Here is a 23,039-nt window from a genome sequence, read left to right on the forward strand (position 1 = left end):
ACCACACCTGCATCTCTAAAAGTTTACAGATATTTAATATCTAGATAACGGTAAGGTTTGGGCATAGAAAAGTATATATGAATTTACCCTTGAATGCATTAAAATAGAAAAAACTGGTTTTATTTAAAAAAATAAAGAAATTTGATATTGATAAAGTTAAAATTGAAACACTTTTTATACACATCCTGTATAGAATGGAAAATTTTTTCAACATTGATTCGAATACGTCTAACCTCACTAAAAGCAACCGAACAGAAACCATTTCATTTTCAATTTCTTTAATTAATAATTCAAAAAGTATACATTTTACGAAAACAAATGTATTAATATACAGGGTGTTCTATTCAATATAACAAAATTACAGTTCGGTTCTACCGGCCATATTTGAAAATATTTGAGTTGAAAAGATCGTAGAACCCAAACGTAGAAATTTTCATGATTTTACTATAAGTATTTTGCCATATAATACACACAAGGTGTCCCTAACTCGAGTACAAACGCTCTAGGAGTCAAATTATGTCTATTGGGATAAGGAAGTTATGTCCGCAAACGCATCCTTTCCACGATACAGGATGTTAAAGATTTTAAAATTAAAACGACTACGCTGAAATTAACCGTTTTCGAGAAAAACATCATTTTGCGACTGCTGTGTTTAAATTTTATAAGAAAGATAAATTTTGATGTTTCGACATTTCTTTAAGTCTTTATCAAAATATGGTATTGACACTAACAATCAGCTTATTTATATTGATTTATAGATCACCTTCCTTCATTATGAATATCAAAATAAGGATAAAATCAACTTAGAACTTTTAGAACTTATCAAAAAAAAATTAATTTTAAAACAGAAGAGACCTAAAATCAAGAACATTTAGATGCGTTAATATATCAAAAGGTCTAAGAAATAAGAAATAAATAAATATATGCACCTTCCAGTTTGCAACAGCTCCTTTTCTTTGTTTGGCTCGCGTTTTATTTTTAGATTTTATAACCATAACTCCCCTCAATTCGGTATTGGGGTCATCTCCTCCCCCAAGCGATATACTATATTCTTGTAAATAATGATGAGCATCAGCTTGAGGTATCGCTCTTTCCAACGCAATTACTATCTTTGCCCACTGCAAAAGATTACTTAAAGTTAGATATTCATTCATAATATTAATGAATGAATTTTATATTTTATAATTTACATTCGTTTTTTTTTTCATTATATTTTGATTCACAAAGACGTCAGGCAGTTAAGTCTTGATATAATAGTGAATGATCAGAACACTTATAATATTTTCCAAATGAAATTGCTTCCTGGATGTGTGAAAGTGAGCACATGAAAAATCTTATAGTATTGTGAATAAGAGATTGCAGCCATAGGCATTGAATATCTTTGTTTCCGTGTGCTATGGGAAACCACAAAGTTCATAGTTTTTAATGTGTACACGTCCATTGTACATTACTTAGAAGGAAGGTTCCCGTTTAATGGTTTTGTATTACCATATTGCTTAAAGAGGAAAGCGATGACAAATCAGTGGAAAAAAAATCAGTTGAATACATTTACGATAAGAATGTATATGTGTAAATATACACTACAAAATTCACAAAGTTGATCCTGTGCCTTGTTCTCGTGATTCTTGACTTATTTAAAATTAGTTTTGACTCAGATATATACCTCATTATTGTGTCCATGAACGGGAAATCTCAGAGGCTCGAGGTTAATTCTGTTACTAAGTACATTTTGTTTCCTGTTGAGACACAGAAAACTAAATATTGCGTTTCTATTTTAACCCGTCAACGTAATTCTGGGCGAAGCGGTCGTCGTTGCCACTTACAATGAAGAGAAAATGGTTATTGCTCTTAAAGTAGCAACCACCGACTCCGAATTTCTGTAGTAAATTTTCAAGATTTGCAGACGTTGCTCGTTCGTGTACTTCACTATGATGAAAAGGTTATGTCTACTGAATAAACTGACAGTGATGTTAAGTGAAAAAGTGCGGTCTCAAACTAGATTCGAAATTGTCAAGTCCTTGATTTTAGGTCTCTTCTGTTTCAAAATTAGTTTTTTTTAATAAAAGACTTAAATAAAAGTCGAAACGTCGATATTTATCTTTCTTCTAAAAATTATTACAAAACAGAAGAGACCTAAAATGAAGAACATTTAGATGCATTAATATATCAAGAAATACGAAATTAAAGAAATGATTATTTTATAAAAAATTAACAATTTCCAGGTCCGTAAATCGTAGATGGTTGACTAATGTGGATTATTCATATAATTAGTTTTTAGGTATTTACCTGTTTCATCCATTCCTTCTCACTTTGTTCAATAACATGAGCATAAGTATTTCCCATCATAGCTATCAACATGTTTAATAGTAAAATAGGAACAAAAACCATAAATAGAGCAAAAACAGTTTTTGCTACTCCAGGGTAAGTTGTCGATCCAAGCTCTTGATACTGAAATTAATTGTAAAAAATGGGTTTCATTCGCTCAAATTGTTGGATTCACGTTTGGCTTACAAATAAAATCTTGATTGAAAACTGAATTTTTTAAATTGAGTAAGAATATAAATATAAAGCATGGAAAAAATTTCGATAAATTTTGATTCTAAACTCTACTTTTTCTGTTAATTTCTTATCAAATTTCAAACCGTAAGTGGCTCTATAATCGAACCACTAATTCACAAAAATTGACTGACCTTTTTTCGGGAATAGCGTTCTCGTATTTTACTATGATTTTACCGATTTTTAACAGAATCGAAATGTTAAGATAAAAATTTAAACAACTGAGTTTAAACGCATCCGTAGAAATAGTATAGGTTACGACACGTGAGGAAATGACATTTTTCTCCCCCCCCCTTTGTTTTTTTTTATTTGAATGAATAATTTTACTTACTTACATCATAATTTCCTAAAGTAATTTGGAACAAAGCCATCCAAGTAGAAGGATAACTATAATATAATGTGGAATTGACTCCAGGGAATCCTTTATATAAGAAGAAAAAAGATTGCGAAAATCCAAAGAGAACTATTGTATAAATAATTCCGAAAGTTAACATATCTCCTGTTATCATACTATAAATCATCGTTACGAAAGGACCAGTTAAACGGACTGCTCTGAAATAATTAAGAATTAATTGAAAATTTGTTATCACTTTATAAGCTTAAATCAAAAATTTTTATTTCTAATAAAAAATGCATGTGGATATACAGAGTGCTCCGGGACTTGAAGCAAAAAATTTGGGAGTGAGTAGATGACGTGAAAGTAATGCTGTGACATGAAAAAAATTTTCTCATACGACCCCTCATTTATTTTATTATTATAGGCATAGTTGCAAGGTCAGAATTTATTTAATTTCAATTTTCAATGTATGTCAATGTAGTGTTTTGGACGAATTAAATAATTCTCTACTATCTGAAAGTCAGGAGCGGATCTTGCTCAATGTTTACCTATCCGCAACTTTTACAGGGACAACCTGTACAATCTAAAAAAGAAATAATTAATTTTTCAATCGATTATTTAACAAAACTTTTCGTTTAATTCGATAAAATTTATGGTTTACGAGATTTTTAGATCGTTGTACACGCCAAAGAAACCATTCGCTATAAAGAGACGTTCTGAAGAAAATTATTATAAATTGTAATTATTCGTGGAAAATACTTACAGGAGGCATTAAAACGCAATCAAAATTTCTAATTGACCAGCATACTGTCGAAAAGTGTAAACTTACATAAGGAAAAAATTGAAATGTAGAAATTTTATTTGATTAGCCTACAGCTAATCAAATAAAAACAAAAAAATATATTAAATACTGAAAGTGGGCACCTGCATTTCTTCACACTTCTGGGGTTTAAGCTAGAAGATCATTCCAAGATTGTACCTTATAGCGTCACAATGGAAGATTTTTTTATCGATAATCTCTTGTATTAACCCGTGCTGCATATACCAAGTTTTTAAGATATCCCCAAAAATCCATTGTATTTTATACAGATTAACGTGATGGCCGTGCAAATAGACCTCCCGAACCAATCCAACTATTAGTAAAAATGGTATTAACATGGGTTTTTACACGCCTTTGCGAATATCTAGAGATGGGAAATCATTCTGGAGAAATTCTTAGTATCCTTGACCACTTAGGTTATTATCAAAAAAATATGGACTCACTAAATTATTACTATTCCTACCACACATTAACTCAACATCGATGTTGATTTTTTTTCTTTGAATTGTACCGTGAGGATTTTCATGTCCATAAATGTAAATTATGGGAATCAATAAAACTGTCTTGTGTGAAACCAGCTTCATTAGTGAACAGTACTTTTCCAACAAATGTATTATCAACTCATTGTTTATCTAGAAACCAACGAGCTTGGGCCAGTCTTGGTGAATAATCCTCTACTACCATGGCATGCACTTTCTGTATGTGAGAGGGTTAAAGAAGTTGCTCCTGGAAAATCTTATGAAGAGTTGTCGTTGATACGTTAAGTTGTCGGATCAGCATCAACTGCATCTAATGCATTTGTTCTTAAGCTGGTGTTTGTATAGTTCATTGTTGCCCTTCGCCACCTTATTTAGATGAGACACTTCCTAAAATATCATTTTATAAAAAATAATGGAAACTAGATGACTCAATTTTTGTAAACACACCTTTTTCCCGTAAGCTGCAATCAACCCTCACAGAAGCCGAATACAATTCTGCCCAGAAAGCGTTCATTATACAACCATTTGGCGTCTGACGAGTTACCAGAAGCCAAACTATACATCAAATGCACTTGAAAATACGACGTGATAATTATTGATGACAGGTTTTGAAAATATTAACAGCAAACTGACATTAACAAATCAAGTCGCTTGCAATTTTTGATTGAATATCAAGTAGTAGCTTATTTGACAGTAGCCTACTAGATAAAAAATTTTCTTAATTTCTTTCAAGTTTTTTCTTATGTCAGTAATATGATCTTCGATAGTATATAGTACAAATGTTTTTATATTTTGTTTATTTATTCATTAGTTCTTCAAGAAACGTCTGATTATGTTTTAATATCTCCTGTTAGTGTTTTCAATGAATAATTACAATTTGTGATAATTTACTTCAGAATGTTTCTCTTTATGGTATGTACAACGATCTAAAAATCTACATATTTCCCAAAAAAAATTAAAACATATAAAAATAATATTTGAATAAAATAATTGAAATGAAATGGAAATGAAGTATGTAGTGGCTAAATACAAAACACAACCACACGTCACCAAAGATCAAGTCAAAATAAATGTTACCGACAAAATAAAACACTTCCAGCACACGCTTCTAAGTTTCATTCATTTTCTTTTTCTAATAAAACATTTTGGAAAAGGACAGGTCTGTAGTAACTAAAAAAAACTTAAAAAATACACCTTGGCTTGTGAACCTTCTTTTAACGTCTTAAAGAAGCTTCTACTTAGAGACCGTTACAAATCGTTATTGGACCACTTCACTTTAATAACTAACTTAAAGGGCCCTTTAATCTAAAAGAACCTTTAGTTAAAGTGCCAGTTAAGGTAGGATTATGAAGCCGGCCGTAAAAAGTTTTAACAGACATTATAATGATTATTTTGTCTTACCCAGCAAAAAACATCAAGAGGAACCAAGACCCGGGTACCGCAAATAATAAGATAGCTTCTTCTGTATTTCTATCTCCAGATAATCTAAATGGAATACAGCAAAGTATAAGAAGATTTGATATCAAAAATATCGTTTTTGGAGGAGAGTTGGACTGAAAAATAAAATAAATTTGTAAGTATTTTTTCAACATAAAAAAAATGAAAAACGATTAGTTTTTCCGAGAGAAAAGATACAATTGAACGCTGTAAAAGCGGAATGTTTCATTTCTAATTAATTTTTTAATAGTTTTTTAAGATTATTAGCAACCAATAGATTGAAAAACGATTATTTTCTGATTAGCAGATAGTACAACTTCTTTCAATCTGAGGTGTTTCAGACACTCAGACCATTTTTGTAAATGACACTAGGGCTGTCTTTGAGTGGTTTAAGTTCAGACTCTCATTGATATACCATGTCTAAGTGATAATAGAACAAATTGCATTTGATCCCACAAAGTATTATTATCATTATTACCCTGCACGATGATCCCCAGATTATCAGTTTATCTGCAGATTTCATAGCCTATGCTGGTTAGCTCTGTAATAAATTGAACGACTATTAATGACCATAGTAGCCGACTCGTAGGTATCCGTCTCCCGACTTTGTAGTTATTGCTTTGTCACCAAGATTGATTTTGTTGTGCCTCTCCAGGGTTGCGGATATTTCATGGATGGAATAGCTTGACGTATTGAAGAACGTACCTTCAATATTTATAAAATTCCAACTCTATAGCATTTTCTAGTTGTCTGATTATGCAGAGCAGATCAGTCGGCTCCCCTCAAGAAGGACGATAGACTGATAGAAACGATAAGATTTAACTTATGACCTGGATCCTCTCTCCGCCTTAAAGATGAAACTCTCTCAAATATCTCTCTTTTTAGTATTCATGCCTCGAACATTTTGATAGAAGATGGTGAACCGATTTTTTTAGGTGGAAAGTTAAATAGTTGTGTCCGGTCATAAGCAGAACCTCCGCTTGAGTCTACAGGACCATTCAAATCCGGTCGTAATTGCTATTTGATGCCAAACAAATCAGATTTAAATTTTAAGAGTTTATCTATAAAACATGGGCATTGTGAATCCCACAATTGGAAATACAATTAAAACAATTAAATGAAGTTGAGTCTGATACATTACAGTCACTAATTTTGTGGTCACCAGCGCATTTGGGACAGTTTATTGCAGCTTTTATCGAAATGCGCAAAACCACAACACTTGAAACACATCCTTAACTCAATGGCGTTATAAACTGGGCAGCAATCATATCCGACCAGTAAATTACCTTCTTGCGTAGCCTTCTTATAGGAGTTATCTTCCAACGATACCTTTGCTTGAAAGATCTTATCATTTCTTTTCAGAGCACAGATGTTTATTACATCAATAATAGAATTTTCCGAGAAAACGTTCCCATTTTGCTTAATTAGAAAACTAATCAAGCTATCAGCTCAGTGCTTCTTTGTCTGTCCAGAGATCCTTATTCGAGGATTCAGTGAACCTTAATATCATAATTGCCAGATAATTCGTCATTTGCAAGCTGTTTAAACTTTTTAATTCATTTAATAATCGTGCACTCAACGACTACGCCACCATCTCATAGATTCTTAAGTTTTGCAAAGTTGAGACCTTTGTCAAGAGTATTCATTAGTAGCAAGATATCCGATCGAGTTTTAGAGTTAGTCAGCGCTGAATCTTTGCGTTTGATCATAACATTTGAACCAGACTTCTTTAAGATCGCTGAGTAATAAGCTCCGCTTATATTGGTAAGGGTATAATCACAGTTTTTTATTACACCTTGCAGCTATGGACTTTATTCTCCACCATATTTGACAAGTGGTTTTTAAAAGATAAGAGAGATTCATCGATTTTTTGGTAAAATTCCTCTATTTGATTCTTGATTATATTCACCAAAACAGTTTCATTGAAACTTCTCTTTAGAGAGTTCATCTTTAAATTTACTAAAATAGGCTGCTTCTGTCACTTTACCTTTTTCTATCATCAATTCATCAAAGCCAGTCCAGTTGGCTGATAAATATGTGAAAAAACTCGTAAGATACAAATGTTCAAAACAACAATTTATTGTTTTCGCAAGATGGATTATTTATACAAATTTAATCATGCAGAAGCGTACATCGGCTCTCATAGACTTCAGTAATTGTTATAAACTCACTAATTAATGTTTTAATATTTATTTCTATATATTTCTCAATAAATTCACTTGTAAACAATGAAACTAAAGGAAACTAACTGATACACACTAATTCTACTTGATAGGGGGATGTCACTCTATGAATTTACTTAACCATGTTTGAACTAAAATATTACAAATAGTACAGTGAACCAAGCAAATCTCTTCGCAATTTTAAAGACCTCCATGGTTAGTTTGAAATGTTCAGAAGCTCAAAAATGATGCAAATAACAAACCTGATTTGGTGCCAATGTATGCTTCTAATTCACCCCAGGGGTGAATGCCCCCCTAATTCGGGCGTGGAAATTTAAAATTTGAAAATAACCGGGAATCGATAGAGAATTGAATTTTATGAAGAAAATGTGGAATGAAGTTCTTTATTTAACTCAATAATTTCTGAGTTATTCGCGATTGAAAATTAAAAAAAAAACACGTTTTTCGACATTTTTTTCATTTTTTCAGAAAAAACTCGAAAATTACGCATTTTCTAGAAAAAGTCTAGTCTAGTCTAATCTAATCTAGCATGAAAATTAAGCGAGTTATGACGAAAATAAGTTAAGTAACTCGAATTTGAAAAAAAAAATGTAACTTTGATACCATGAGCGGCAAAATTAAAATTTATCGTAGCCCATGTGAAATTATCTTTGTTTAAACAATAGCAACATGTTCCAAAAGTTTGAATGGTTTGGAACACGTATATTTTGAAAAAATTTGCTTAATGTGGAATTTTTTCTGCTTTTTTTTAAACTCCCCAAGCTTGAAAATTAAACAAGATTTAAGCGTTTAAAGTATTGATTTCAATGCTAAAGGAGAATGTTTTTACCCTTTTATATTAAAATTCTCGCAAAATCGAAAATGAATTCATGCTTTCAGCCGTTTTTTAAATAACTGTATTAGGGTAGTTTTTTAAGGGTAGTTACATATAAAAAATAAAAATATTACTTACATGTAAAAAAACAACAATCATTTCACATGTTTAAACATAATGAGCCCTATAATTGCTTCCATTTAGTGATTTGCAATTTTTTCCAATCAGAGGGGTGGTTTTTGGTGGTTGCGTTATTAAAAATATTAAGGGTCAGATTTCTTATACTTGAAGAAAAAAAAATTCTTCTATTACGATCCAAAATAAAACAAACTTTCATGGTTTTTACCACATTTTTTAAATAATTTTTGTATAAGGGGTTGTTCTAAAGGGTAGTCATGATAAAGTAAAGTGATAAGGTAAAGTCATGATACAAAACAATCAACATTTATTATATTTGAACATAACTATAGCCCATTACCGCTTTAATTCATTAATTTTCAATTTATTGGAGTAAGGGGTGATTTCCACCCCTTAAAAATAAAAAGCATACTTTGCGACCAAGTCAGGTTTGAAGAGGAGGGTAAGATGAACTTAATTCCAAATTTTCAAGAAGATCAATGAAGGTCTTTAAAATTGCGAGGTTTCGGTCGATTTTAAGCTTGAATGGCTGTACTAAAAGCTACTAAAAGTGGTTTGTATCGTTTGAATCAATATTGAGATCACCTTCTAGGTTTACAACAAAATTTTATAGTTACCAAAACGTTGAAACATTTTTCTAAAAGTATATTGGAGGGCGGTAGCATGTCAAAATAATACTAGTTTTAAGTTAATTCCATAAGAAATGCTACAAAACCCAAACTTTTGAACAGAATAATAATGTTTTAGGTCATATCTTAAAGCTAAGTTCTTCAAAAGTATCTCTGTCATAAAATGCATGTAAATTGATGTGTGATATAATATGAAATCGTATGAAATGAGTGAAGATAAAATTTAAATTCTCGTTAGAAATATTCACTTCCAAAGACTTAATAGTTGAAATAATTGAAACTTTTAATATCAAGAAATCTTAATGTAGACCAAGATTGTAAAATAAATATAGCAGCACAAGTTTGAGAATGACTTCAATAATAAATCGTAAATTAAAGTGAAATGTAATGTACATCTCAATATATTTAAGCATTCTGTTGTTTGAAAAATGGAAAGAAATATTATGCTTTTTAGGGGAAATCATATTTAAACAGTAAGTAATCTAAAAATTTACCTGTTGTTTCAGAAAAGCCCAAATGCCTTGATTTCTGATTTCATCTCCTTGTTGTAAAATTACGTAGCTCAAGACACCTAATATTGTTCCCACTTCCGCAGAATATCTACAATAATTGATATAAAATTGATTGCCCGATATTGTAATCAAGAATATTTTCAGAAATAAGGAATGCAGAATGTGTATTATGGTCAGCTTCGATGCTCGCGGTTCTAAATCCAAACATTTATTTTATATCATTTATTTCCATATCACTTATTGATTTTTCCGAAAATATTATCAAAAAATTTCAAAATTTATATCTTTAACTTTTAGGTATGTAACTTCAAATTTTCATAAAGAAGTTCAAAGACAAAGAATTTTATATCACAAAAATTATTATTTCCAAATGTTCTGGCAGTATTTGTTACGATTATACAGAGTGGGCTAATATATTAATTTAATATATTAAGAAATCTTAAAAAGTAACCGTCCCATTTATAGAAATGGGAATTGAGTTGCTGTCATTCGAAGGAGGTTTGACGTTTGGTCATATTTTCACATTGAAGAGTGTTCATTTATGATTCAAATAGGATTGATGAACTTTATAATTATGTGCAGTCACCGAAATAATTTGTTGTATAAATAACAATGTCTCGTAGAAAATATGTGTGCTTAGTAGGAAGGAAGATAAAATTCAAAAGTTTTTACCTAGCAATAGTGGCTGGATCATCAGACCACTCTAATAAAGGCACATCTGGATCGTCAGGTCTCATATACACAGCCAATGACAAGAAAATTAAATGAACTACTAAAATGAGAAGCCTTTTAAGAAATTGATTCTAAAAAAATTTGAAATTAGTCAAAATAAAATTTGTAAATTAACTTTCAATTATCAGTTATTTATAGAAAAATTTGATTTTATACTACCTTACCCTTGCAAAAGTCTTCCATTTTTCCTCAAGTAATCGTTGAATAATACCACCATCTAACATGTCCAAATGTGCTTCTTTGGTTCCATTCAAAATAATAAATAAGGCGGAATTCCAATCTAAAATATTTTAGGTTTCGTAAGGAAAAATCACCATAACAAAAAATACTTAAACAATCTGAGATGTAGATGAATTTCACTAAAACGAAGTTAATTAAAATATTTTTTGGGTTTTTGAGGTTTTTTTTGGTCATCGTGAATAAAGATTCCTACTGTATATAAAATTTTATTGAACCACATATGTATAAGAAACTTACAAACTGAATAAAACATAATCGTTTGCTTTCAGTTAAAGCCTAAAAATATTATTAACGTAATGTTCTTATATATTTAACAGTTGTTGAAGGGCAGGGTGAATTTATACACACTATGTATCTTACTTACGTAATTCGTTTATAAACTAACAGTAAATACACTAAACTATTCACTAATTCTTGATACACTAGTTTATTGTTTTGTGTGTGTTTTTTTTCATTCATTTGCATTTATAAAGAATGCAATTTTCTATTTAATTCGTTTCAGAACGTACAACAAGAGTTGATGAAACAAACATTCGATTTAAGTTAAAGGGTTAAAATATTAACTGGTCAAAAAAATATTTTGAAAGTTTTGTCTGTTTACGTGCTTTCTTATGAAGTGAAAGATTTGCCCGATGTTCCAACCTCGAAATAACCTACAAATTTGAGAAAATGCTCAATTACTTGATATGGCCATCTCCCCGAACAATCGGAAGAGATGATCATAGTGTTTTTCAAGCCTCAATATTTTCCACATATCCCAAATCGAGACAAAAGAAAGCGGCTGCTAATCGAAGTACCTGGATTGAAGACGATTTAAAAAATGCCATAGAAGAAGTACAAAATGGCGGGATAACTGTTTAGGGGCCTCTTTAATTTACAATTTTTCACGAAAATACTAGAAAGAAGATTAAAACAAAACAATTACATAAAAGAACCTATGGAACCATCATCAACCTTTGGTGTAGACATATAAAAGACACGCGGTCACAAAGCTTTCGTTTGACTATAAATGATTTAAAAACTGTTCCTTTAAAGTAGTTAGGAATTAAACACAGATTTAATTATACCTACATCAGAAGTAAGCCCTACTTTGAAATTCTTAAAAGGACTCTCAGTGTCTATAACTAAATACATAAACCCGACCATATTTACAACATAGACGAGTACGGGTTGCAATTAAATAATCTACCAGGTCATGTTTCTGATGAAAAAGGCTCCAAAGTTGTAGCTATATCAACGTCCACAGAAAAACAATCACAATGGGTTGTTGTAATGCTGAAGGTAATTTTATGTCTTTGGTGTGCATTATGAAAGGACAAAGGGAAAAACCGGAATATAAAGATGGACCACAATGGGTTGTTGTAATGCTGAAGGTAATTTTATGTCTTTGGTGTGCATTATGAAAGGACAAAGGGAAAAACCGGAATATAAAGATGGACCGCTTTCAGACTCAGTAATTTATATGTCCCAAAAATCTGCCTACATAACCTCAGATGGCAAAGTGCTTCATTTGCTGGATGACCATTCTACGCACAGTAGTTCAGTTAAAATGCTAGAGTTTGATAATGATAATGACATCATCTTACTGTCGTTGCCTTCACATACATCCAATCATCTTCAGATGTTTTTGTCTCTAAAAACCTACTTCTATGAATCTTGTAGGCTATGGATGAAACAGAACGCCATCTAAAAAGACAACAGTTTGGCTTCATAGTAAATCAAGCCTGGGGAAAAACAGCGGCAAGTGGAAATGCAATATCAGGTTCACGGCAGCAGGAGTTTTCCCGAAAAATCCAGGAGCCATTCCGGAGTATCTTTTTAGAGGAAACATTGAGCATCTTATTGAGAGAAACATAGGACATGCCGTGCAGAACCAATCAATTTCAGATCCAAGCCCAAACAGATCCAATCAGACGGTGGACCAACCAGCATCTGTAGAATTAAATCAAGCCCTCAAACGAGCCAAACACTAAGCATTCTTTTGACATCTGAAGAGCATATTTGAAAACGGTAAATTGAGGAAAATGAAAACGAAAATAAAGGAAGAAAATTCGAAAATGAAGAAAGAAATTAAGTCTGATAGACTCAAGCATAGAAGACTCTTAAGAAACGAAAGGTAATTCCTAAGTTGTATTAGATTAAATACAGTACAATATTTAAATGCTCTGGGTGAATAAAAATTGTACCAAGTTTGAGGTTTGCTTATTGCGGTCATAAGATAAAAAAGGAGTTAAAAGATCTGATGGACAAGGTAAAGTCAAAGTAAGTACTTATCATACCATCGAAGAGATGGCCAATCCTAGTTTTTTTAAAAGGTTAGAATGATATATTTTTCATTTATTAAAGAGATTTTTCTTTGATTTTTTATGAGGGCTCAATTTTCTGTAGAAATTCAATGTTTTATTCAATAAGTCTTAAATTTACTGGGGTCAGCTCCCCCGGAATTACCCTATACCATTCTAAAAATTTCGTTTACTGGGACTCTCTGGTCCCAAAATGAAAAGTCCTTAGAAATTTTCTATAAAACATAATGTAAACAGGTTATAAAAACAATACGATTCTCGACATCAGCGACAATGTCAATTTTCAATGATTATATAACAGCAGAAATATCGTTCTTCATATTCGAGATATCGTTCTTCATAATTGAAATCTTATCATACATAATAGCAAAAATATCGTCCTTCACGGTCAAAATCTTATTGTCCATATTAACAGAAATGTCGCTCTTCATATCAGAAAGCGTGTCATTCATATTAGCAAAAAATATCATTTTAATAGACGAAAACTACTTCTCTGTGGCAAAAATCAACGAGATTAAGATGTAAGTCTCCTCTTTGAACAGAAATATTTCTGGATCATGCCAATTTGTGTCTTTCTACTAATTTATTCTTCTTACCGGACGTTTTCAACCCGCGATTTTCCATTTCTGATTTTAGTTCTATCAGCTAGTCTCTTGGCCATTTTACGTAACTATTTATCTATGATATTTTACTTCTAACATCAATGTAATGTTTTTATTTATTAAAACAGTTTTTAAACGGCGATTTGTATTTATATACACGGTGTATCTCAATCACGAAAATTCCTTACACTAAATACTCTAAAGTGTTCACTATTCACTAAATTATTCACTAGTACTTAACACTACTTTAAAATTTTTAACTTGAAATGTATTTTTTAAAAACATTATTTCACACAATTATTCACTTAATCACAATCAAAAAAATAAATAGAATTGATTATACTGTACCCACTGTTTACACTACCACTACACCAAAACTCACAATTACACTGTCTGACGCGCGTTTCGATAACAAAGTTATCGTCTTCAGAGATTGAAGGTAAAAAACAGTTTGATAAGTGTTGGAGTAGTGGTGGTATAAACAGTGTGTTCAGAATGAATATCACCAACGGTTCCAGAAATTCCAACTTATAATTTATTATAACTGACTGCAACTGACTAAAAATGTATGAGAAAATATTTTTATATAAATGAAAAACGCTGATGAGGTCTCCGCACTGTGACTCCGTGGAAACAGTAACTCATCGGTTTCTGTAGAAACAGTCGAGATAATTCAGTAAAATACTCACTAATTCTGAACACCCTAACATCAAATTATTTATTGACTGCCACAGCTGCTAGAGCCTAATTTAAATAGTATTATCCCATTCCAAAAATTTCAGTTACTGAAAATTTCTAGTTTTCCGCAAACAAAAAAATCTCCTTAGACATTATCCATACAAACAGTTACCACTTAATGTAAACAGGTTATAAAAGCAATAGAACGAAATTGCCACCTTGTAGGAAATGTACCCGGCGCAGCCGCCAAACATTAGATTCTAGTTATACAACAAGACCCGCTTCACGGTCTATATCAGTAGGAAAGTTCGTTCATTATGATCAAATTGGTTTTAATAGGATCAATGGGAATGGGTTCTTTTAATGATATATTGAAATATTAATAAATGGTCCTGAATACGGATGTTTTGGGAAAGCATGTAGATATGAATTTTTTGCATATTTTTCATTTCTCTCGAAAAAATAACAATATCGTTATCTAAATTTGATAACTCGTATCTGAGTGCAGTAATTACACACTTTTCTCTCCTCACAAATCCCTGGACCTTTTCTCGGGATTATATTTTCAATAACTTTGTCAACCTAGGACATAATACCTACTCAAAAAATAATCCCTCCATTTCTGTTTGAGTATGATTTATTCGTTTCTTTTATCCCATTTTAAATGTTATCAATTTTTTAAATTCGTTTATATTGGATGGTCAAATTAAAATATTTCAGGTTTGGTTTAATTACCATAAATGGTCAATTTCAATCTGGGCAAATTTTCAGCATAGGTTCCAACTTATATCGTTCATAATATCACTAATATATTTCAGGAAGGATAAAGTTTAACGAGTCTAAATATGGACACAAAGTACCCACCCAACTTCTCTCCCTTCTAAGGCAATAAAATCTTTATTTTCCTCTGCAATACGTTCACTTAATAAAGAATACTACATATTTTCTCTACTTTCAGAGGACTACATAAAATAATTTTCCTGACAAGTTCGTAGTATTCGTTAGATTTTTCTTGTGTAAAAGCATTTTTTACAATTTAGAATATTTCTTATGAATTATCACATTTTAATCAGCAATTAACTACTAAACTACAACTGGCGTTCACATTTCTGTTGCTCTGATATTAATTCGACTTACTTGTGCTGCCGTCAGGTAATAAAGTATCTAGAGCATTAAGGGTATATGCAGAGCAAGTAATATTACTGTATCGCCAAAATTCTTTGGCAGAAAGCTCTAACATTTCTCTGAATACTTCAGCCCGACCTAGAATACATAAAATAGTTCACAATGTAAACTTTTAATGATAATTTGATATTATATGCTTGATTACAACTTAAACCAATTAAGCATTTTTATATTTATTTATTTATTTGATGAAATAAAATGATTTGTTTTTAATTTAAAAGAATATTCACTGATTCTAATCTACTTTTCTACTTTTTTATTTTAGGAATAATTCATTTTTGCGAAAAAAAAAATGAAATATATTCGAGACTCAATCTGTTCTGACAAAAACAGCATTGCCATATTTCAGTTTTATGTTTACAATCTAGCTTAATTATTAATAGAAAGACTCAGGGCCTCCGTAAGGGCTACTGGCGGCTGTGTGTAAAAAACTATTTTGGCATTCATAAGGCATTTTTTTATTATTTTTGTTTAAAGTAGGTAGGTAGGTAGGTAGGTGCTCGAAGTGAAGCAGAAACCTGATCTTGCATTACTGACGTACCAAAAAATCAAATTGAAAATATAAAAAATTAAATTCTTATCATAAAAAATACATTATACATTATATAAAATTAACAATAACATAAGAACAGAATGGTTTACGAAATCAACTTGGTCCTCAAGATATTTAAACTTCAATTCGTGTCATCCTATGTTACAAAAAAGATCAGTGATAATAAGTTTGGCTGATAGATCTATCCAACTATCAGATCCTGAATTTAGATGTTCAAAAAGCAAAAACTGCATTGAAAGATAATAATTATGCGGAGAAAATGATAAATAACATACATATTCAAGAAAATTCAATACTACTCTCCACTTATTTTTTAAAAATATGCAGATACTTCTGATGAAAAATACCTAGGTAACTTCGTTACAAAGTCCAAAATAGTACAATAGAGAAATTAAAAATAGCTATTGTAGTAGCGATATTTTCCGAGACTTTGCTATTTCAAATTCATTAATAACATTCCTAGAATTCATACCATCAAAAATTTCTTGTTTAATTGCTAATATTGTTAGCCCAGACAATCTTTCTTGTCGATATTAAAATAATATTTAATTTTGAGAAAGATCACTCGCCAGAAGGTAAAGGAAATGTCAGAAAAGTTCTTAGTGAAATGCCTGCGTTTGGAAGAGTGGAAATTAAATTGTTTTAAAATATATATCGTAAAATACTTGAGTGAGGTCAGTATCTTTAGGTAATGAAAACAACTTTAACGTTTTAATTTCATTAAACAAATTATTGGAGTCTATATCCTTATTAAACTGATCTGTCAGTCGTTCTTAAAGAAAATAACATTTTAAAAGATCGTTGTCTCTCAATTTGAATCCTAAAATATTATCATACTCATTTAAGTCAAATCGTTTTTTTAGAGAGCTTAAAGTTTGTTTTATAATTTTTAAGAAAAGGTAATTTTAAAGGTGGTTTTTCGTGCATGAAGGGTCCCATCTCTGTGTTGATAGTCAGTTTTGGTTTAAATTTTCTCCTCGCCGATAGTAACGGTGGAAATTATTTTTTTTACCCTAGGTATTGGCGCTTCTAAAGGATGGCGTGCATTGCACACTTTGCATATATAATAGCGGGTGCCCTCGAAAAACTACATTTAAATGTGTATTAGAAAACTGAAAATAAAGCCAAAATCTGAGTCTTAGTTAAGCTAGTAGGTAATGTCGTCATATAGTAACGAAAAAGGATCTGAGTATTAATTTAAAAATAAATGGATATAATATTAAGTATTCATGCTATAACCACTAAAACACTGTTGTGAGAAGGCATTGAATTGATTCTAATTTTGATAACTAAATATTATTATTAAGATTACTTAAAACTGTAATTTCCCCACTCTTACACGCCAGCATTTTACAGTATTGTTACGAGAGCTGCTACATAAGTTTTGAGATATGGCAACACTGATATAAATATGTCAAATCTGACATTATCATCATAAAGTTTGACATTCTTAATGGTGCTTAATACACTGTTCACACCACTACTACACTGCCTGACGCGCGTTTCGATAACCAAGTTATCGTCTTTAGACACTGAAGGTAAACTAAAATCTAATAAATTTTTTCCCGTTGGAATTAATTTTTGCGGTAGAAGGTTTAATGGTGGGAAAATTTAGTATAAAACAGGTAAGTCAAGTTATTAGATTTTAGTTTACCTTCAGTCTCTGAAGACGATAACTTGGTTATCGAAACGCGCGTCAGATAGGGCAATTGTGAGTGTTGGTGTAGTGGGGATAGAAACAGTGTATTCAGTATGAATATCGCCAACGGCTTCAGAAATTCCAACTTAATTTTTAATGGTGAACATATGCAGCGCCTGTTGTCATACAAATGCTCACAGATACTTGAAACATTCATCTTCATCCAAAAATGGAATTAAATCATGAACATTTTCGTGCGATTATTTTTATGATTTTCAACATGGATTAAACCAACAGCAGTGTGCCGATCAACTCGCCTCAACTTTTGGTGATGAAGCACCATCTCGAGCTACCTGTGTTTCTCTGGTTTTCCGAATTCAATCGTAGTCGCATTTCGCTACAGAATGAATTTCGTGAAGGTCGTCCAAAATCTGCTGTTGTACCAAAAAGCATAGTTTTTTTCCTATTCCAAAATTACCTATAATGTTAACTCTACCGCCGAGAGTATTTCTAACTACGTAGTTAGCTTTGCATAACCGATGCTACTACGTGTCAAATAGCTGGAGAATGGTTTGGAGACGAAGATAGGCCTGTTACTATGCGTACAGTATATCGTTGCCTTGAAACCTTTGGGGTGTTGTATTAACTGCACCGCAATGATAGTCAAGCGTGCTTATGAAGGATATAAGAAGATAGAGAAGTACGAAGAAGACCAGTCAATCTGGAGGTGCCACCAAATGTTAAGATAGGCTTTTCAAGCAACTATTTCCGTCTTGTTACTATGGGTCAAATTGATGACCTATAGATTGAAGAACCGATACCAAATGTCGAGCCATTTTGTTTTTTCATATTTTATTCTTTCCTCAAATTTTCAAGTTAATACCACGGGCGCTCCCAAAAATCACGCAAAACACAGCTTGGCAGGGTAATTTCTCCTAAATCAAGATCATTTCTCATAAAAACTATAATCCGCACAAAAATGTCTGTCTCTTCCAATAAAATTATCGTAACGATTATATTTTTTTAAGAAATGACCTTCATTTAGGAAAAATTTTCCTCTGCACGGCTGGGTTTGAACTGATTTTAGGGATAGCCCGTAAATTTTCAAGTCAATACATAAAATGAAGGATGAATTTTAATCACATAATTCCAACATGACAGACGTACAGAGTAAGCTGAGTATTTTAATGAAAAATTAAATTTTAGATTTAGTTTCAATAAAATTATAAAATTGAAGAGTATTGTAAGATTAATTACAGAAAAAGTTGTAATTCAAATTTGAAGAATACACAACAAAAGTGATTTATTTCAAGAGAATAAATGAAAGTGTGTCTTACCCAATTTGCAAGCTAACGTCAATGGTGTCAAACCAGCTTTATTAACAATACCATTACTAGCTGGAAGTTTGGGATGTCGTAGAGCATAACCAAACATATCCTGAAAATTTAAAGAATAGTTCGATTATGTTGAATACGTTTCCAAAACAATTAAAGTCATGATTAGAATCAAGCTCCGCCTAGCAAATCACATTATCAAACCTCAAAATATAACTGAAACCAAAGAATTTATCCATCAAAATAGAGATCTTAAAATTTTGAAAGCAGATATATCTAATAAAACTGTTATTATGAAATCAGAAGATTATAATAATTGATGAAATTATTAAAAGATGATACAACTTACAAGAAAATTAAACAAAATCCTATTCTTATCAAAAACAAAATAATAATCTAATTCGATCTTGGGAAGAACAACTTTTAATTTCGCCATCAGATGCAAAGAGATCCATCTTTTTATTGCAAGGTGAAGATACTGTAAATGTAGCTATAACTCCAAAATGATTGTATTTAGGTATAGAGAATATAAGATGAAAAATAAACTGTATGTCTCAAGGATTTCTAAAAACATAAAATACATAGGGGGATCCATTCGAAATAACAAAGTTCGTTATGTTTCCGGAAAAAGAAAAGATCTGAGAACAATGTAGATACAAGCCGTTTCCAAGATAAATGAGGCGCTCCATACGTAAAACTCACTCTGTATAGTCCTTTTGTTAATCTTCACAAATCTAATAGTTTAATGTGCTAGTTTATGAATCTATCACAACTATAGATTGACATATGTCATAAATGTCTTCATTCTTTGCGACTTTGTCAATAGTTGTAGTAGTTTGAGTTTCCATTTTTATAGCGATCGCCCACTATGCCCACCAAGCTGTTCTCATCTTCTACTTTTTCTCAACGATAAAGGTTTCGAATTATTTTCTCTTCTTGTAAACCTCTTTAGCAAGAAAGATTATGGTGAGTGTCTTTTGATATAGACAAAATATGATTCTGCTTGATTCTATCTAATTTGGTAGCACAATAAACTTGGAGCAGTACTTTCAGACTTTATTCACTCTGTAGAGAACAGTTTAAAAGGCAAGTTGCCGTCCAAAATTTTATTTTTGTATGGCAATGCCCATCTCACACGACAAACCGAACTTATTCATTCATATAATAGATTTTTCATCATCCACCTTGAAGTTATCAGTTTTACTTGATTTCTGAGAAATGTGGGGGCGCGTCAATGAGTAACTGAAATCATAGGTAGCTGCAATTTTTTCTTTTACCTCGGTTTTCAAATTCTATAACGTTCCTGATATTCTGTACAGCTCTCATTTGTTTTTAATGTGAATGAGAGATGTTTGACACCATATTTCTCATATATAAATCAGATGGAACAAATCCTTAGTCGAGATGTATAGTTCTTCCAATATCAATTGCAGGTTATAAAAACTGGTTCGAAACTCTTGCCGACAATTTTGATTGATCGATAGACATAGATAACGCATCTTATGAATTTATTATTTTTATATATACTTTTAAAAATATGTATATTTTATGTGAAAAAGTATTCGTTAAAAGACTATCGAATATACGCCGTTATTTAGACAGATGCACTTAATTGTCCTACTTGAAACTTAAAAAAAATCATTATTATACCTCGTTAACTTGCTACAACTGAATATTAAATTATAAAATATATATAGACGAGTAAAATGTACCTGCCTGTAAGGGAGTTTGGCTTAAACAGGGTACCAGACGTGAACGCAGCCCTTTTTGTACCCTATTCGTCTATTAGAACTTCGGTAGCCTTTTATCTGACGCAAATAATCTTGCCGCTATCGAACTATCCTTGACGATTCGGTTATTGCCATCCGTTTATTCAATCTTTTGTGTTTAAAACCACGAAGCCACGCCACTGCTTATCGTAGACTGTCTGGCAGGAATATTTCAAAGAAATTCAAAGAAATACGCCTTCCGACAACCTCGACCAATAGAAATGCATTTATTTTTGTTTACGATTCGATGTTTTGATTGGTAAACAGTGGATTGACGGTTTGTTAGATGTTTACCGAATTTTATACGGGGAGTAAACATTATTTTTCAGTTCTTAATTTGGTATGAGTGCCATGCGTATTTATGAATTATTGATTGTTATTGTTGATATTGGAAGAACTATAATTATTAACTGCAATGTAGTTCACTTTCAATTCCTGTGCGCCAAGCATTTCAATTATTTTTTTCAATTAAATCAAATCAAATTTCAAAAAGTTGAAATACATTATTTTCCCTGAAAATTAACTAGTTAGAGACAAAGTATATTTTTGATAGTTCTTTTCCACGAATTTATTTTATTTTTGTTTTTATTTAAGAAAACGAAACAAAAATAAATGGAAGAGTAAAATGTAAATGAAAATATGAGACATCAAGACTTACCAATTTATCACAGACGACAACCATATGTAAAATCATATTACCAAAATTATCTTGGTAGTCTGGGTTAGCTCCACTATCAAGTAAGAGATTATAAACACTCTCATTTGCGCAACAAGCTGCCCATGCTAAAGGATATTCTCCCAAATATGCCAAACCTTCATAATCAGTATGTTTAGCTGGTTTAGGTCGTTGTTGGTCCCTCGGAAGAAAAAAACTGCCTGGAAATGATATTAAAATACAACAGTGTTCACAAATTTGTTGTTAAGCTTAAATATACTTAGTCACATTAGAAGTGTTACAACCAGAAAGAATAATTTCTTGACCTTGTTTTTTTCGAACATCAAAACTGCAGACTGAGAAAATAATATTGACATTATATCTTTGACTATTGCCAAAAAATCACAATCTTTGACTATTGCCAAAAAATTACAAACATGCATCAAAATGTCACAAATATAACCATAACATTTTGACCAAGGTGAAAATTGTGGTCTATCGAATTTTTGCTTTTTTCATCACGAAATTGTCTATCATGTGTTAACTGTAGTGCACTAACGACTATACGTGTAGGTAGAATAGGGTAGAGAAGCACGAAGAAGACCAACTAGTCAATATATTCGTACCGCCGAGAGTCAAGGCTTCAAGTAGGGCTGCGAGACCGTTTGCCATTACCCGAGTACGAATCCTGTTTGTAACACTTAAGCTAGTGCACATATTGGCAGTAAGATTATCGTACAAAAATTCGTCGTAGGAACCAACGTTATATTTGTTTTACTGTTGAAAAGCATGTGCTCTGTAGTTATAATTTGGAAGACTTATCCAATCACCACTTGTTTTTATTCGAGATCGTAAAAGAACTGAGTGTTATGTTGATGATGTACTGCACATCGCTTTACGCACGTTCACATATTGCACCGACTTTCTTTAAAAAATTGTCATTAATGATTTTCCATGGTCACTTCGGTCACAAGATTAAAATCCCATTAAACAGGTGTGGGATAAGTAGCCCAATTTGAATAACTCTCCTCATAATCCGTAGCAGTTAATTTACAAAGTTGAAGTTGCTTGCTATACACAGACATCAATTACCTACTTTTGTGTTCTCCTAGACATGTATTAAACCAGTGGTCGCAAAACTTTTGAGTTGGTGAGTATTTTTAAACATTTTAGTGAGCTACCTGGAGATATAGGTCCAAAGAAAGTTCACAAAATGGAATTTAAACTAGTTTATTACAAACGAACATTTATTTCTAGTATTAATCAAAAGATATAGAAAGTATAAAAAAAAAATTAAATGTTCATTACAGTGATTACATCTTTTGGGCCATCAAGTATTTTCTTTAAATTTGGAGAGTATGTTGTAGCCGCCTTTCTGATGCAGTTGTCCAAATGCTCATCAATCAATCTGTTTCTATATTTGTTTTTTATGAATTTCATACTT

The 23,039-nt window shown here is 31.5% G+C and overlaps 1 protein-coding gene across 1 annotated transcript in view; it reads right to left on the bottom strand.

Moving 5' to 3' along the window:
• The window catches only part of LOC130893886 (uncharacterized), a 53,339-nt gene that overhangs the window by 17,709 nt on the left and 12,591 nt on the right, over window positions 1-23,039 (bottom strand). The window contains exons 5-14 of the mRNA XM_057800324.1: window positions 21,599-21,816; window positions 19,175-19,274; window positions 15,598-15,723; window positions 10,802-10,917; window positions 10,578-10,708; window positions 9,888-9,993; window positions 5,594-5,745; window positions 2,892-3,108; window positions 2,287-2,448; window positions 930-1,118 (exon numbers count right to left, since the gene is read on the bottom strand). Coding sequence (XP_057656307.1) covers window positions 930-1,118; window positions 2,287-2,448; window positions 2,892-3,108; window positions 5,594-5,745; window positions 9,888-9,993; window positions 10,578-10,708; window positions 10,802-10,917; window positions 15,598-15,723; window positions 19,175-19,274; window positions 21,599-21,816 — 1,517 coding nt within the window. The remainder of the gene's footprint in view (window positions 1-929; window positions 1,119-2,286; window positions 2,449-2,891; window positions 3,109-5,593; window positions 5,746-9,887; window positions 9,994-10,577; window positions 10,709-10,801; window positions 10,918-15,597; window positions 15,724-19,174; window positions 19,275-21,598; window positions 21,817-23,039) is intronic.

Source organism: Diorhabda carinulata, chromosome 5 (assembly GCF_026250575.1).
Source record: "Diorhabda carinulata isolate Delta chromosome 5, icDioCari1.1, whole genome shotgun sequence".
Lineage (NCBI taxonomy): Eukaryota > Metazoa > Arthropoda > Insecta > Coleoptera > Chrysomelidae > Diorhabda > Diorhabda carinulata.